This window comes from Perognathus longimembris, chromosome 11, assembly GCF_023159225.1.
Source record: "Perognathus longimembris pacificus isolate PPM17 chromosome 11, ASM2315922v1, whole genome shotgun sequence".
NCBI lineage: Eukaryota > Metazoa > Chordata > Mammalia > Rodentia > Heteromyidae > Perognathus > Perognathus longimembris.
This window is the reverse complement of record NC_063171.1, coordinates 21,401,039-21,418,996: the sequence shown is the minus strand read 5'-3', so window position 1 is coordinate 21,418,996 and position 17,958 is coordinate 21,401,039. Positions and strand designations below refer to the sequence as shown.

The 17,958-nt window shown below is 40.9% G+C and overlaps 1 protein-coding gene across 1 annotated transcript in view; it reads right to left on the bottom strand.

Annotated features, from left to right (window-relative positions):
• The window catches only part of Stx6 (syntaxin 6), a 41,443-nt gene extending 26,658 nt beyond the window's left edge, over window positions 1-14,785 (bottom strand). Inside the window, exons 1-3 of the mRNA XM_048357970.1 lie at window positions 14,508-14,785; window positions 6,332-6,501; window positions 2,909-3,003 (exon numbers count right to left, since the gene is read on the bottom strand). Coding sequence (XP_048213927.1) covers window positions 2,909-3,003; window positions 6,332-6,501; window positions 14,508-14,542 — 300 coding nt within the window. The 5' untranslated portion in view covers window positions 14,543-14,785. The remainder of the gene's footprint in view (window positions 1-2,908; window positions 3,004-6,331; window positions 6,502-14,507) is intronic.
• Window positions 14,786-17,958: the final 3,173 nt, after the last annotated feature.

Sequence of the window (17,958 nt, the reverse complement as noted above, 5' to 3'; positions counted from 1 at the left end):
AAACCCCAATACTGTCACACACAAAAATGGTGGTCACACTAGAGGATGATTTATTTCTTTGCCTAACAGCTCACAGTTGGCATATAATATTTTCAAAATACAGTAGATCAAAATTCTGAAGCAATGCCAGGCACTGGTGGCTCACACCTGTAATCCTAGCTACTCAGAAAACTGAGATCTGAGGATCACAGTTTGAAGGTAGCCTGGGCAGAAAAGTCCTCGTGAGAGTCTTATCTCGAATTAACCACACAAAAACCAGAGTGGTGCTGTGGCTCAAGTGGTACAGCTCCAGCCTTAAGCACAAAGAGGCTCAGGGATAGTGCCCAGGCCCTGAGTTCAAGCCTCACAATTGACAAAAAAAAAAAAAATTCTGAAACAGTATTAAATGAGAGGGTTTATATAAACCTGCAAAGTTTAAAAACCAAATTTGAATTTGGATTGTCTTATTTTCCACAGCTGCTAACTTCCTGACCCCTCTCCTATCAATCACCTCCATCTAGAACCTAGAGCTACCTGTACAAACACTGTTCAGCTGAATGAAGCAACACTGCAGTCAGTAGATGGTATTTTCTTCTTTTTATTTTTAATCGCATTAGCATCACTGCTACTTTCTTTTCTTTTATTGCACTTTCAATTAAAATTTATTTAAGTCAAATCAGCAAGAGTTGTTAAATACTATTACCTCATAACTGGCCAGTAGTGGCCAGTCTAGAAATATAGCAAAATTTTTATGTAATGACTTGAGTTAAAATATTTCTATGAGGGGCTGGGGATATGGCCTAGTGGCAAGAGTGCTTGCCTCGTTTACATGAGGCCCTGGGTTCAATTCCTCAGCACCACATATATACAGAAAACGGCCAGAAGTGACGCTGTGGCTCAAGTGGCAGAGTACTAGCCTTGAGCAAAAAGAAGCCAAGGACAGCGCTCAGGCCCTGAGTCCAAGCCCCAGGACTGGCCAAAAAAAAAAAAAAAAAATATATATATATATATATATATATATATATATATTTCTATGAATGTATTTTTTAAACAATAATAAGAAAAGAGTACTTTATTTTTATATAACTGATATTCAGATCATAGTATGGTTTAATAACATTTCAAAGGAAAAGTTTTCTCAAAAGCAATCTGGAACCTTCTACATTTATCAGATGCTTTTTCGTTTTGTTTTGTTTGTTTTTTGCCACTTTTGCAATTCTGGATCCAAACTGCATGGCCCATTTTGGCATAAAAGTGGAGGCTGTAAGACCAAGTTCCAAACCTGTAAGACGTAGAAATAATTTTTCACCAATTCCACAGGCCTTTACCCACAGTGGTAGGGCATTTTCATCCAGAAAAGGAAATCTTGCTTCTTTGCCATGATCACCAATACCTCTGTCATCACAACCAAGATTTCTAGAAGAAATGTGACACCGTTCCATTGCTGTTTCCTTATTACAAATGGACTTTTGAAACCTTTTCAAGCCAGGCACTAGTGACCTGTAATCCTAGCTAACCAGGAGACTGAGGTCTGAGGATTGTGTTTCAAAGGCAGCCTGAGCAGGAAAGTCTGAGAATCTTATCACCATTTAACCACCCAAAAACTAGAAGTAGAACTGTGGCTCAAGTGGTACAGTGCTAGCCTTGAGCACAAAAGTGCAATAACAGCACCCCAACCCTGAGTTCAAGCCCAGAACTGGCACAAGAAAGAAAGGAAGGCAGGCAGGAAGGGAAAAGAGTATTTGCATAGACTGCAAGTCACCACTAAATATTACAACTGACAGTGGCATCTTTCTGAAAACTTATTACAAAGAGGAAGGAAAGAAAACCATATTCATCAAAAACAACCCCAGGAAATTAGTCACTGTACAAAAGGTGTCATCTAACAACAGGGCTTACCAGACCAGCATTTTGAACTGGCTAAATATTAGGAGAGTCTAATCCAAACACTCACTTCCTAGATGAGGGTACCAGAAGTCAGAAAGGTTTCTGTCATGTGGGTTTAGTTATAAACAATTTAGGTGCAAGTACACAGAAATACAACTACTGAATTAAACAAACAATGTGTAAAGTTCAATGATAACCTAGCATTTTAAATACTTCAAGAGGAAATCACACGATAGCAAATCTTTGGCAAGTACATACCAAGGTTCCTGCCATATGTTAGCACTGGTCTGATCCCAAGTCTTTTTATTCAAAGAGGCTGCTTTCTAGTACATATGTTAAAGACATCTGGTTCTCTTACATCTAGTTATGCTAATCAAATAGCTTGGCCATATAATTTCAGAATACAAAACATATCTTAATGATGCAAGATTTTATTTAAACTATATTCTCATATATTTTTAATAATAAATGCATTTTTTTTAAATTGGGGACTAAAGATTCTATCAACTACAATGTTTTATGTGTGTGTGTTGGGTTTTTCCCATATTGATAGATGCTTGTTCTAGATAAGTTCTGAGAAGCTGTCAAGTTGTATATGACAGTGGCAATAACATAGATTGCAAGAGTTCCAGAAGCAACTCAGATGGGAGAAGCACCCACTATCCATACCAGGAGGGCTGCACTGTTCAGAACACAGCATCCATCTATCCATCAATCAAATGTCTTCTGCAACAGCAATTCTTCATTTTATCCAGAAATAAAGTATACCAAGGAAAAGATTACTTACTCGTTCAAGAAATCATACACTATAACGAGCTTTCCACAGCCAGTAGTTTGTTTTATTTTTTCTCTTAATACGCCAGACAATACTAAAAACATTCTTTTTGTTTTTTTCAATCAGAGTTGTTTGTGGAAAACTGGCATTCAATTCATACTAAAATGTGGCCTGGAACTTGACCTACTAGTTTACCATTACAGGAAAGAATTCTAAGAAATTTGGCCTTTTCTTACACAGGTAACACAGTAAGATCATATTTCTTACCCTGACGATTTGTCGAGTACTTGTAATGAAGGCTTTTCTTATACTCAATTCAGTTGCATCAAGGTTGAATTTTCTAGGATTTGCTTCAACTATGCGTGGGTCAAAAGTCAAGGCTAAGCAATTCCACAATCAAAAGCCTAACAACAAATAATTAAACCACAGAATGTTTTACATGCCTTCAGTAAAAGCTGGCCCAAACTTTCTGAAAACAAAGGCATTTGACACTAAACATTTCCAAACTTTCTCTGCCCAAAACAATGTGAAAATTCCTTCACTCCAAGACAAAGGAGATAGTCTTCCCAGTTAAGAAATAGCTTCTGCTAGCTAGCCAGGCGTGATGGCATACACCTGTAATTCCAGTACTTAGGATTCAGAGGAAGGACAGCAAGTTCTAGGCTAGCCTGAGCTACAGGGCAAGACCTTGTCTCAAAAAACCAAGGGTAGCTAGGCACTGGTGACTCATGCCCATAATCCTAGCTACTCAGGGGGCTGAGATCTGAGGATTGAGGTTCAAAGTCAGTCCAGGCAGAAAAGTCCCCATGAGACTCTTATCACCAATTAACCACTCAAAAACTGGAAGTGGCTCTGTGGCTCAAGTGGTAGAACGTTAGCCTTGAGTACAAAGAGGTTCATGGACAGGGCCTAGGCCCTGAGTTCAAGCGTGCGACAACCAACAGAAAAATAAATAAAAAGAGAGAAGGGGGTGGTGGTCAGGATATAGCTCAGTGGTAGATTGCTTGCCTAACATACCCAAAGCCCTGAGTTAAATCCCCAACACATATACACACACACATGCTCCTACTTACTGTATTTATTACAAAGTCATGGCCTCTGGTCACAGGAAAGTCAGGTTCTCCCTGACCTACCAACACTTGTCTTCTGATTCATGACAGTGTTTACAAGCCATTTTCAATTTTCATTTCGAAATACTCCCTTCCACCAGAAACATCAAACCTTCAGGGAAGCTATCTTCAATCCTAGTCTGAACTTTAGGTAGTAAGATACTAGAAAAACTGCATAGTCTACAGTTATATATGTATTACTACTTAATATCTCTTTTCCACCCTAAGTTCCATGACATCTAGTATACTATGTAATTTACTAACCTAATCTTAGTAATCCAGCAAAAAACCTGGCAAATAGTACACTAAAGAAATGTTTGCCAGGCACTGGTCACTCACACCTATAAGCCTAGCTACTCAGGAGGCTGAGATCTGAGGATCGCAGTCCAAAGCCAGCCCAGGCAGAAAAGTCCCCATGAGACATTTATCTCCAATTAACCACTCAAAAAGCAGAAATGGAGCTGCGGCTAAAACTGATAGAGAGGCAACCTTGAGCAGAGGAGCTCAGGGGAGCTCAGGGACTATATACTCAGGACCTGAGTTCAGGCCCTACAACCAACAAAAAAAAAAATGTTTAGTGAATAAATGAGTATCTCTTAAAACTTTAGCTCATCATTTCTTTTGTTTGTGACAAATAACTACATAATTCAGACTGGCTTGGAGCTTGTGATCCTCGTGCCACATCCTCCTGACTGCTGAGACAATGGGCTTATACCACCATACTTGGTCCTCACAGTTTTGTTTTTTATCTTCCCCAATCTTGATTAATTCCCTTCTGTCTCAAGGGGAGTATCTGAACATAACTGATTTTGATCTATCACCTCCTATGTTTTATGTAACACACTTGCTTTTAATAACCTAGAAGGTACTTGGGGTACCTTTAGCAAGTAAGCGCTAGCCATCAACTGCATATTAACCTGTGCTAACTAGTGGGTTCCTTGATGTTTTGTTTCATTTATGGAAAACAATGACACAAGGCAGACGTGCAATTGGCATATCTTCCATTTAATGTTTTGGTTAATTTTTTAGTTGAAAAGAGCCCACATAATTCTGCTTCCAACAGATCTAATTCGTCAGTAAGGTTACTGGACTTTATTTAAAAAGTCAATAGCATAACTCACTTTTACTCAATAGTTTCCCAGTACAAGATAACTCTCCAATGGAGTAGAATTTTAACATCACTTCTTAACACCCAAAATATTTTTGTTTGTTCTCTAACTATGGATAACACTGGTCAATAGTATATCAGTATGTATAATATTAATCTATGTGATAATGACTAATACTGGGGATGGACTACAGGGCCTTGTATATTAGGCTGGATAAATGCTGTACCACTGAGCTACACCCCAGCACAACTGCTGAAAGTTTTCTAGAAGTTTATTATGTGCCATGCCACCATTCTAAGCTCTTTACATATGTAACTCTCTGTACCCATGAACAAGAGAGTACAAGAATACCTATGGAGTAGGTACTCTGGTTATCCTAATTTTCTACTGAAGTAGAGAGGTCCAGCAATGTGCTCAAAGCCACATAGTAACTGGTTGTGATTCTGTAATAAATGTGTATTTGGTTCCAGTCCCTGTTCCAGGTACATAGTTCCTAAAACACTTGGAATCTCTAAGTGGTAAGGGTCATTCTATATGCTAATGAGGTAACAACTGTGGCCTAGGACCTCATAGAGCACCTCAAGATGGGGTCTGCTCACCAGAGGAATCAACCATGTGATTGGAGGGTAGGAACTTTTAGCCTCAGCCTACTTCCTACCTCTAGGGAGGGAAGGGGTTAAATGCCCAATGATAAAAATCAATCATGCCTAAGTAATAAAGTTCCCATAAAACCCCAAATGGATAGAGTAATATAATAGGAGCTTCAAGATAGCTAGCTGAACTTGTGAAGATGGTAGATGATGGTACTTCAAAAGGCATTACCTTTGTCTATTTTCCCACACCTTATCCTAAGCATCTCTTTTATCTGCCTTTATAATAAATGGGAACATCAATAATGTGTCTCCCTGAGTTCTGTGAGCTGTTCTAGCAAATCAATCAAATCTGAGGGAAGAAGATGAAAAGCATGAGTTCTGACCCTAGGACTTGTAAGTAGCATTTAAATTGGGAGTAGTCTTGGCTCCTATGGAATCTGATGCTATCTCCAGGAAGCCAGTGCCAAAATGAAATTGAATTGTAGGACTCCCACCTGGTGTCTGCTTGGGGAGGTGGGGGTATATAGTCACACACATGTGCTATCAGAAAAACTTTTCTGACTGTAAGTAGAGAGAAAAACTGTTTTTACCTGTTGGTGTTAGAGTCAGCATCTGAACATCAATTGTCTATTCTCCATGGTCAAAGTCAGACCACCAACTATGCTGCCTCTGTACTGGAGGATGTGTCATGCACTGTGGAAATAGGCTACGCTATCTTAGCTCACTGGAAAAAATTTGTGCGTGTGCCATGATGCAAATAGGAGCAACAGCAAGAGAGTAAAAAAGGAAATGCATCATCTATGTACTTGAGACCTATGGGTAAAGCTTGTTCATTTGGTATATACCCCAAGCAGCACAGACAGGCACAGAAAAGGATATTGATAGTTTCATCAAGGTCCTCCAGATCCCACTCTATGCTACGCAGATTGTTTCTCAATTCGTTTGTGGTCCAGTCGATTTCTTCCCTTGTTGCCACAGAGGGGTCCTGGAGGAGCTCCGTCCATCTCTGAAACAGTCCCTGGGCAGTGTTGACTGCCTTCTGTACCTCTCTGCAATCAAAGTGAAGAAAAGGAGAAGTCACACATGACAATTCCCAATCAGTTAGTGCATGACTTAAGCTAACATTATAGTCATACACCACCCTCAGCAACCACCATTCCCACAGAAGAAAGTTCACCATGGACAAGTATGAAAATTCAAATACACAGACTATTATATTCTCAGCTGGAGGTGAAGCTGAAGTACTAGCAAGCTAGAGGCCTGAGTTCAAACACCAGTACCTGGGAGTGAGGGGAATCATTATTTAAGTAGCCATAATATAACATTTATTTAAAGACAAACTTAATTTTTCTATGACTGGACTATATATTTTTAAAATACAAAGAAACAATTCTACAAATTAACTAAAGGGCACTTAACATTCCCATTGCTTCCATTTAGTGTTGATAAAAATTTATATTCAGGGTGAACAAATGCATCAGTGGTACTCATTAGACATTAAACTGATAATGAACTATGCAACTTGTGGGTGGGGATGGAAGGGGAAAACTGGGAGAAAGTGAGGGAAGGGGTGACAATGTCCAAAAAGAAATGTACTCTTTACCTGACTGATGTAACTATAATGCCTCTGTACCACATCTTTAAAATAACTTTAAATTTTTTGAATTGATAATTTATATTTTGAGGAAAATGCCCTAGTACTACCATTCTTTTCTTGGGGTGTGAAAGGTAAAAGGAAAATGACTCTTATATAGCTTGTGTTTATAGATTAAATACTTTAATCTGAGACATTTTAATCTAGAAGATTTAGGGTTCTAAATCTATTTACATTTTATATTTTTAGCCTTAAATATATCTACTTTCCTGGATTAAGCAATGCTATATAACTGATTAACATTTTTATTTTTTAAGACAAACTTGGGCATCTACCCAGAACATTATGTATCAGGATACTATAAAAAAACACTTGCACATCCATGTTTACTACTGCACTATTCACAATAGTCAAGTTATAGAAACAGCCCAGACACCCTACAATAGATGAATGGATCAATAAAATGTGTACATATACACGATGAAATTTTACTTATCCACTAGAAAGAATAGGATTATGTCATTTGCAGGAAAATGGGTGGACCTAGAACAAATCATGTTAAGTGAGGTAAGCCAAGTTCAGAGAAACAACACGTTTGCTCTCATACATGGAAGCTAGATCTAAAATATAACTGGACATGATAACCTATATAGGACTCTAGGCATTCGCACACAGAGAGACAAAGGAGGATACCTCACAGGAGGAACACAAAGGTGTAACTCCTCTGAACATTTAAAATACTATTATCAAAACAAATTCCAAGAAATGAAAGCATGGGGTCTTTTGTTGTTGTTGTTGGTGGTGGTGGTGGTGTTTGTTTTTGCTTGGGGGGGGCTATATGGACACAGTATATACCATGTAGAAAATGAAATGTGTAACTTGTGGGTGAGGATGAGTGGGGAAACGGGGGAAAAGCAAGGAAATGTACTCATTATTTGCTTTATGAAATGGAAACCCTCTGTATAATACCTAAATAATAATAAAATCATATTTTTAAAGTATGAGACAAGGCCTGTGAGTGCTATGATCTAACAAGCTTTTAGATTTGATATAGTTATAAGGTCTTAAGAACATTCCCCTTACCGCTAGGCCATAAAGGTAGTATGTTCACTGTTCCCAAACTAAGAGAACTGCACACGCACACACACACACACTTGCACGCGCACACATGCACGTACATATTAACCAATGCTTCTGAAATAGCAAGGACAAAAATGTGTTCTAGCTGATCAAGGTGTGTTCTGCCTATGGCTCTAAAATAGAAATTGCAGGCATCTTATTCCTTCCAACATTTCAAGTACCAGAAAAGAAAAAAAGAACACTAATAAAAATGAAGAAAAGTTATTGGAGGCATGGCTCTGGTGGTAGAGCACCAGCCTATGAGCAAAAGCATCAAATAGCAAGTTAAAGTCCCAAAATAAAGAAAAAGAAGAAACCTTTCAGTTTCTGACATATTGGTGAGCCCTCAAAGGCTGAATGTTAGAGTGATGATATACACTGGGTTCAGACAGAAGCAATCAGGGACCTCTAAGATCAACAGCAAATATTCTGTAGAGTGTGAAGCCACAAGACATACCTAATGTGCCAGACTCTTCTCTACTCAGAACCACCCGTGAGCACCTGGAATAAACACTGAGGATCACATTTCAAATAAGTCAATTCACGAAACATGACAGTATATAATTGGACCATCTGTTTGAAATTGTGAGAGTGAACACAATTTCCATTTCACTACTTTTTCAGGAAAGGCAAGGGAAGTGTTTCAGGAGCTAGATACTCCTGAAACTGGTTAGACATTTCCCACAAATGCACACCATCTTTGTTTTCTGTCCCACACAGGCAGCCCATGTGAGCACTTCATTCTGTGAGGAGCACTTCAGTCTAAGTGAATAACTGCAGCTGCTGGTTACTTAACAGCTTCCATTTGTCTGTTGTTCCAGAAAGGCTAAAATCTCAAGCTAGTCCCTCTTCACCCTATAGGGTACATTTTGCTTCCAACAATGTACTAGAAATGATGAAAGTCTGATATTCAGAAGTAAATGTAGGAGCAGAGTTCAGGTCAGAAAACTTGATAAGGAATCTATCCACTAACATCTTGAAAATTTCATTGAGAGGTTGCTAATCACTTTTTGAGGAAATAGTTTTAGCTCCTGACCCAGATAGACCTACATGTCCTTAAAGGAGAGATTACTAAATCAAGCAGGTTTTCTGTTGTACATGTGCCCAAAGTCAGTCTTAATCCTATAGCATTTCACAGCTAACAAGAGTCCCAGTGTTAATACTCCAAGGGAGTTTAACACTCTCTGTCAAAATTACAAGAGTCAACGTGTTCTAAAAGACTAAATATCAGAATGAAGGCCCTTCAATGTGATCCACCACGATTCCCACAGAATCACTTGTAACACAGACCTGCTTTCCTAGTGAGCCACTGTCTTGGTAAAATCACTGTGACTGCTCTTTTCCATCATGCCCTAACTAGCCACTAGGACAATATGCAAATGTCCATGAAATCAGTTTTGTATTTAATCAAGTTTGCCAAGAAGAGCAGGAAGGAGTAGCTCATCCACTATGTTTGGATATGGTTGTGTGATCCCCTAAAGGTTCATATTAGAGGCTTAGTCCTCAGATATCTAAGAGGCTAGTAGAGGCAGATGGTTCCTAATCTAATGATGAAACCTGAAAGACCCAGGCTTTGCAAGCCTCTGCAACCACATCATCCTCCACTCAATCCACCAAGGCTGGCTCCTACCTCACAAATTTAACCCACAGCCCATCCATGCCTCATCTCACATTTTTGTTATTTAAAGAGAACCCCCCCCACACACACATACCTTTCTGTCGATATTACCACCATTTCCAAATTTAACTATACTATGGTATTTTTTGGTAGGTATTCCTATGGTCAGGGAAAACAAACAAAAAAAAAAAAACAGATTTGTCTCTACTTAATTACCTACATTATCATGTAATTTTGACCCCTGCTTCCCTCTGCTTCCACAAAGTACACTACAGCCACAAATGACATTTAACTTGTGTACATGACATAATACTCATCACATCTGTTGTTTTTTTTTTAACTTCCTCTCTTTCTGTGACACTGTTTTATTCTAGTTTCCTACCATTTTTTTTTCTTTCCCTCCACTTGATCCCAATACTTCCCCTGCATTCTTCCTGGGCTCATGAGCATTCACAGGTTTCAAATACCTTTAAAAGTAAATGACTCCACAACTGCATTTCCAATGTTAATCACTCACACAGGATTATTTCCTTTATCTTCCAGGTTGCCTATAGGAACTTTCCATTTACCTAAGATCAAGCTAGCCACATCCTTTCTACAAGTAAGGTAGTGTTCAAATAAGCAAACAAACATAAAAGAAAACATGCTTCCTTCTCTTCTTCATTTTAGCCAATACTGCTAATTCCCAAGTTTCAAAACTTGTGCAGACAAGTCATCTTTGACTCCATTTTCTACTTCCCATCTTGCACAACCCCTACTTAAGCTCAGTCACTGGATTTTTAGATGTGAAGAAACTTTCAATATAATCTCGACTATACTCACAACACAGAAGAAAGACCTGGGGTTCATACATCTTAACAGCTTACCTCAAGTTCTTCTGACCCTGACTATCAGAAGCTTTCTATGACCAAGATCCATTTAACCTCACTTTTGCAATCTCCAGACAAATCCATTTTCTTTGTGAAATCAGAAGATTTGGGTTTGAGTCCTCATGTGACTATTTAAAATAAGTCTAACAGTAAGACCCTGATTAAATTTAAACTCTTAGACCAGTCTTTCCAATCCCTCCTCATGCTTTCTGCAGCCCAAATTGGCCAACTTCAATATCCAACCTGATTTCCCACTAAAACAAATTCTGTTTCAGTTGCCAGGTCTTCTTCCCATCCTCACTTTACTCATTCCTGGTTCTAGTCTTCGGGTCAGCTGTTCCCCTACCTGATAGAGCCCTTATCTTATACCACTGTAATGAGAAGATACTTGCCTTAAGGACCAGATTGAAGCCCTGCTAGTTTTATTCAAGTATCCTTATGTGCCAAATCACATAACTCTTCACCTATCTGTATAGTGTTCTTCACATCATCTGGCTGTCCACACAACATGAAACTCCATATAAAGTATTTCCTTAGCACACAAAGCCTGGTCCAGGAGATTAATCCCTTTACCTATTATTCTGGCTTCCCCCAGTAAACTTGCTCCCCTGGGCTGCTCTCCTTCGTGATTTCTAAACACCCAATGTCCATAGTCTCTGCTGATGGTGGTCCCACCCACTAAGCATCTCCTTTATCACTATAATCTACAGTGAGTGTTCAATGTTTGCACAATACACTCAAGGCATTAGGCTAGAAATGCAGGAAAAACAAATAGCTTATAGTCTAATAATGAAAGACAACAAAGGAAGCAGCACAAAAATGTGTTACAGGTGCCCCAGGAAGTGCTTCCTGCAGGCAATGGAGGGGCTTTACACAGCTTCCTGAAGACTGAGGCGAATTACACAGTGTAGGTCCATGAAGACCCATTCAGCACCATAGGCAAAATCACTGAGTGGAGACTGGCAATGCTGGAGCACTGAAGCCAGGGCAGGTACAATGAGAAGAACGTTTAGGCCTAGGAAGGTGCTTCATGGGGAAGTAATGAAGTGCTTGCATTTTACTCCTTAGGCAACAGGCAACCATAGTATTAAGCAGGTGATACCTGCTTGGATCTACACTATGCTGTACCATGGGAAGCTACATACCACTACTGACTTAAAATGTGGCTAATGTGACTAAGAAACTAGAATTTAACTTAAAAGTTGACGCAGAATTTAGTGGCCAGGAAATCATTACATTTACAACAATTGGGGTATATGAATTGGCCTTTTCAACTGTTAAGTTTGATGAACTCTTAAGTACAGATCAATGCATTCTGAATTCTAACATATAAATTAAAAGGAAATGTAAGTGTAAAATAACATAATAGATTTTGAAAAGTTGGCACAAAATCACTATTCATTAATAGTTTATTTTAAGGGGGTGGGTTCCAGAGTTTGAACTCAGGGATTCACACTTGCTCAGCTAGCATTCTACCACTTGAGCCACACCTCCAGCCAAGCTTTTTGCTAATCTAGTAAAGTTTTCTGCCTAGACCGGCTTCTTGGCTTTTTCCTACCACCATCCTCCAGATCTCAGCCTTCTGAGTAGCTAGGATTACAGGCTGAGCCACTGATACATACCTCCAGTAGTAATCTCTACTTGAAATAAATTGTGAACCTACTGAAAACTTTAAAATTAATTTCATCCATTTCTTTTTATTTTGTCTATCTTCAAAACCTATTACCAGCTCCCAAAGCTTTCCCCATCATAACAAATTCCTAAGGAGCTGCCTTGCTCTTAACTCCTGGGATGTTTACCATCTATAGCATTCACTACAGCACTTATTTACTGCTTGTCCTTTCTACTTAATTCTGAGTCTTTTTTTCAGATCATAGACAATAAATTCCTAGCTTAAGGCCATATTTAGGCACTTTATTTTTGTCTACATTGTACAATGAGTTTCCAATACTTTTAATAAACTGAAGTACATGTCTTCTCCAAATATGCCATCATACAAACAGCTGAAGACACCAACGAAGCTAATTTTACCTTTCTACAGCAAAAAAATAATGAAAATTTCTTCCTTCAGGCATCTTAAGAGACATGAGGTAAAACAACATAAAAGTCAACTAAAACACCATTAAGTGTCCCTATGCTGCAGTGATACCTAATCAGTAAGCAAGCATTAGTAGACTGACTGTGCTGGACACTATCAGGAAAAATAATGTGAAGATGGCAGAGGGTTTTCACAAATTCCACTCCAAGTCAAACAAAAAATGTTTTGGTATCTCTGTTCACCTCTACCTAAGATTACCTTTGTAAGCAATTTTTTTTTTAAAGACATTCCATTCAGTTCAGTTCTAGCATCTATAATCCTAGTTACCTAGGAGGCTGAAATCTGAGTATCTACATTGGAAGACAGCTTGGGCAGACAAATAGGCAAAATTCTTATCTCCAATTAACCACCAAAAAGCAAGAATTGGAGGTATGGCTCAAGTGGTGGAGCCTCAGCTGAATGGACAAAAGAGGAGCAAAAGTGATAGGCCTTGTATTCAAGTTCCAATACTGGCTTGCACATGTGCATGCACACACACCAAAAACAAAACAAAATAAGCCCTTGCATTCAAAAGGAAAACATACAACTTTTGATCTAAAAAATTAACTGCTAGATCATGCTTCTAATAAATGCCACATTTTTCCAGATGAGGAACCACACATTACTAGTAAATCTACAAGATAAAGATAAAAGCTTTTCTAGGGAAATGTTTTACTACAAACCCTTAACTATAAAAATAAACACCCTTACAACTGTTCAGATTTTACTCCTACACGAAGAAGCTAGTGAGTGGTAACTAGCTCTGAAAGCAAGGGACATCTTATCGTTTATTAGTACTTATCTTCTGGGAACTTGGGTGTTTTCAGATTATTGACATTGGTTTGACATTCAAAACTGACAAGTTAGTAGAAGTTGAGTGGCAGTATCAAAATTAATTTTCATGGCATTTGTGTGTAATGGCTACAAAGCTGATAGAACTAAATCCTAATGAAGTTTCCAACAATCGGGCAATCAAAGATGGAGTCAGGGAGAGTTCCCAAGGAAAATTATGACAGTTCCATTCTGAAAGGTAAAATAAGAAGTGGCGAAAAACTGTCCCATATTTGTGTCTGAAATCAAGGAGTTAAAAGAGAAACAACTCATTTCCTTTGGCACTGTGGGAAAATCCCGGCTGCTCGTGGAAAGCCGAGGTAAGTTTGGCTTGGCTGGGTTCATTTTGTTTTCCTTCCAACATCAGCACCGAGTATGAAGGAAGGGCTTGCTTTCCTCCCCTCACATTACTCAGTTGAAAACTCCCCCGCTGGACCGAGCCGGCCCTGGGTGCCCTGTGCCCGGGTCTCCCCGGATCCACACCCGCCCCCGCGCGACTCCCTGCAAACGCGCTCCGACGCCTCCGGGCATGTTGTGGTCTCGCCAGTCCCTGGGCGAGCGCTCCCAACTCAATGGACAATGGAACGCACCCCTATCCACGCCAACTACAAAGCTCAGGAGGGTCATTTCCCTTTTCCTGCCCAGAGGCTGCTAGCCCTCCTTCGAAGCGGGTCCCTGGCTCGAAGGCAGCCCCAGCCCTACCCCCCCACCTGCAGAGCTGCGGAACACCCCTCTCGGCCCCCAAATAAGTAGTTCGCGGCGCGCCGACCCCAAGGGTTTGGATGAGGCACGGGTGTCACGGCCCAGGTAGGACTGGAGGTCGCCGGGCGCAGGGTCGTGGCCCTCAAGCATAAGCCTTCTCCCCGGTCCCCTTCCCAGCCTCAACTTGCCTCTCCTCCCCCGACTGCCGCCTCCTCCTCAAGCAGGAGCCCACGACCCACGCTCACCCTTTCACCACAAAGAATGGGTCCTCCATGGACATGGCGTCCCGGCCCCCGGCCGCCTCCGCTGCTCCGAGCTCGGGGCGCCCGCGCCCTCCTAGCCTCCCTCGGCCTGCCCACCGGCCTCCTACAGCAGCCGGCGCCTCGGCTTAGGAGACGGTGAGCAGCTGGCGCACGCAGCGGGGCTGTCCGGAGAACCGAAGGTCCAGCACTCGGTCAGCACAGCAGGCCGAGCCCCGGACTCCAGCGCCCGGCCCCAGCGGCAGCCTCCACCCTCGGCTCCTCCCAGCACGTTCGTAGGTCTGATTCCGCCTACGGGCTCACTGTCTTCACCAATCACGCACGCGACCCGCAGCTCTACTTCCGCACCTGCGCTCACGTGATCGAGGCTGGGCCCTCCCCCTCGCCGGCGGGACTTGGGCAAGGAGTCGCGCGACGTTGGGGGCGGGGCTCTAGGGATAATGGGGCGGGGCTCTGGCCCATGGGCGGGGCCCCGGGGTGGTTGGGCCGGTCGGGTCTTGCCTGCCCCTTGAGCCTGAAGAAGTTGGAGCTGATTCAATCCAAGGTAGGAGGACAATGAGCTTTTTGGGAAAGTAAGTGTTCTTGCCTGGTTTGCATAATCCTTTTCTTTTAGTACTTGATTTATAAATCTTACCCTCGATTTAGAGTATAGCAATTCACACATGTTATCTGATCTTGAAGTGGCTACACAACTTTTGGTCAAGGCCTGTGTTGAAAGGTGTTGGTGCATCCTCTCCATACCCCTGTGGGAAAGTCATTTATATCCATCCTATTTTGTAAGTGAGAAAATGAGTTCAGAGAGGTTTCATGATCCCCTGTGAGTGACCACACAGCTTGGACAGAGCACAGCCTCAAGATTCTGTACACCTAACACTAGATGAAGTATATTTTTCTTTTGCAGAACATTCTGCAAATGATTGCTCAGTTTTTTCACACTGTATGTTTCCCAATAGAGAACACCTCAGAGGAACAAATAAGGAGCTAGGTATGGTAAATTCCTCTCAGCAATGATTCAAGAACTTCCAGAAAGCATTTTGTCCAAGGTGATTAGCCAACTTGTGTTAGATATGCTGTAGCTTTCCTGGATGTGAATTGTAAACTTTAATTGCTCATAATCATTGAGCACTTAATGTGTGTTAAGCAAGGTTGTGTTATCAAAGTAGCTCTCACCATGAGTTAACTACTATTATTTATTATCTGCATTTTATGAATGAGGAATCTGACACTTGCGGGTAGGAGGGATTTAAGTGACTTGCCCAAGATCACCAGGCTCTATAGAGCTGGCAGAGTCCTCAAAGTTGGACATACCTCATTGGAACCTGCATTATTCCTGTCTTTTAAATGTAAGCAATAATATCTAGTAGGTAGGGCTGGGGATATGGCCTAGTGGCAAGAGTGCTTGCCTCGTATTCATGAAGCCCTGGGTTCAATTCCCCAGCACCACATATACAGAAAGCAGCCAGAAGTGGCTCTGTGGCTGGAGTGGCAGAGTGCTAGCCTTGAGCAAAGAAGCCAGGGACAGTGTTCAGGCCCTGAGCCAAGCCCCAGGACTGGCCAAAAAAAAAAAAAATAATAATAATAATAACAATAATATCTAGTAGGTAAACCTTGAGACCCCCCAAAGGAGAGAGATAATAAAATCAAAGATGCAAGTCAGGAAGCGGCTATGGTCATCTGGCCTGAAGGAAGATATGAGTGCCAGACAGGATGGTAGTAATTGGAGAGGAAAGGAGCAAATCTGACAAACGAACACTGTGATTAAGAGCCATACTTGGAGCTTGATTGCTTGAGTTTCAATCTCAGTTCTGCTACTTTCTGCCAGGAATATCTTTGGGCAAGCTTCTTAATTCCTTTCTGTCTTTAACTGTGAAATGGACACCATAGAAATGCTTTCCTCATACAATATCATGAGGACTAAGCTGATATGTGAAAGGTCTTAAAATAGCACCTGACACAAGCCATGCTCCTACTCTGTTCTAGGCACACAGGACACAGAGATGAACAAGGCCTGGTTTGGGCCTTTAAGGAATTTGCAGACTAGTAAAAGAGGCAAGAAGTTACCCACCATGAGAGAATACAAACACACAGCCAAGATACCAGTATATTTGTGGATGCATCAGGGCTGGGGTAGATGTTTCCCAAACAGTAACTGGAGTCAGCTAGGAGAGGTCAGTGGCATGGAACAACATAGTAGCCTATAGAAGAGCCACACGGAGGGCCTTGCTAAAGTAGAAGAAATGGGTGGCAAGAGCACTGCCTTTCATATGAATTTGTAGCCTCCCTGTCCCACACTTTGACAATAAAGGAAAAAAAAAGTAAAGAAAAAAAGAGTTAAGGCTGAAAGTGAGCAAGGTTAGATGCAAAGAAATAGTGTCAGCTAGTAGTTTTCTGTAGATTATGGGGATTGAGGGAATTTATTGGGTTCGATTGAGATAGATGATATAGTGGCTGGAAAGTCAAGGACTAGAGGAAGAATGAGAGTATCCAGAGCCAGACTTTTGACAACTAGAATGGAGAAGAAGAATGCCTTTGAGATGTACTGGAGAGGCAACAACAGTAGACTTGGTATGGAGGAGTTAGTAAAAGGAGGAAGAAGGCTTGCAAATTTCTGGAGTTGCCCATAGGTAGTTATTAGTGGCATTACCATGAAAGAACACAGGAGAAAGACTTAGTTTAGGGCAGGTATGAATGAGGCTTTTCATCAGACTTTAAACTCCTGTAGGGACCAGAGACTGTGAATGTTATTACCAGCTCAAGACCTACCACAGTACCCAGTAGGCTTCCTCCACTGCTTACTTTCTTAATCTAGTCCAAAAACTTGTTATATGGACCACAAATGGCAGTCAGAGATTTATAAGTGGAAACAAAGCACTAGAGAGTTTGAGAAATTTCTGTGATAGATTAGTTGTTTGGGGGAAAGCACCACATAGAGATAGTGAAGGGCAGAGAGAAGACATTAATATGGCTACCTTAAAACACTCCCCCCTCCTCCTATCAGGCTAACCCTTGGCTTTCACTACTCCAGAGAAAGGGAAGCATTTGCTAACCCAGAAGAGATAAAAAGAAGCTACTCCTTTGTATTCTAGATTTTTTGCTTCTCAGGTCCAGAGAGAGGAGAATAATAGCTTAGGAAAATAAGTGGAAACAGTCTTCTCCCCCCCTTTTTTTTTTTTAATTTTTTTTATTATCAATTGAACATAAATTTTTTTTTACAAGGTGCTGTGCAAAGAGGGTGCAGTTACATAGTAGGGCAGTGTGTACATTTCTTGTGATATCTTACAACCTGTTTTCCCATCCCTTGTCTAGGTCAGGTAGACCCATATGCAGTATACAATGTATCAAGCACATATACAGTGTTCACAGACTTGGTCTCTACTGTCTCTCCATCTCCCTTTGTTAACAGTCATATATCAGGGAGATCATGCCCCTTTGTTTT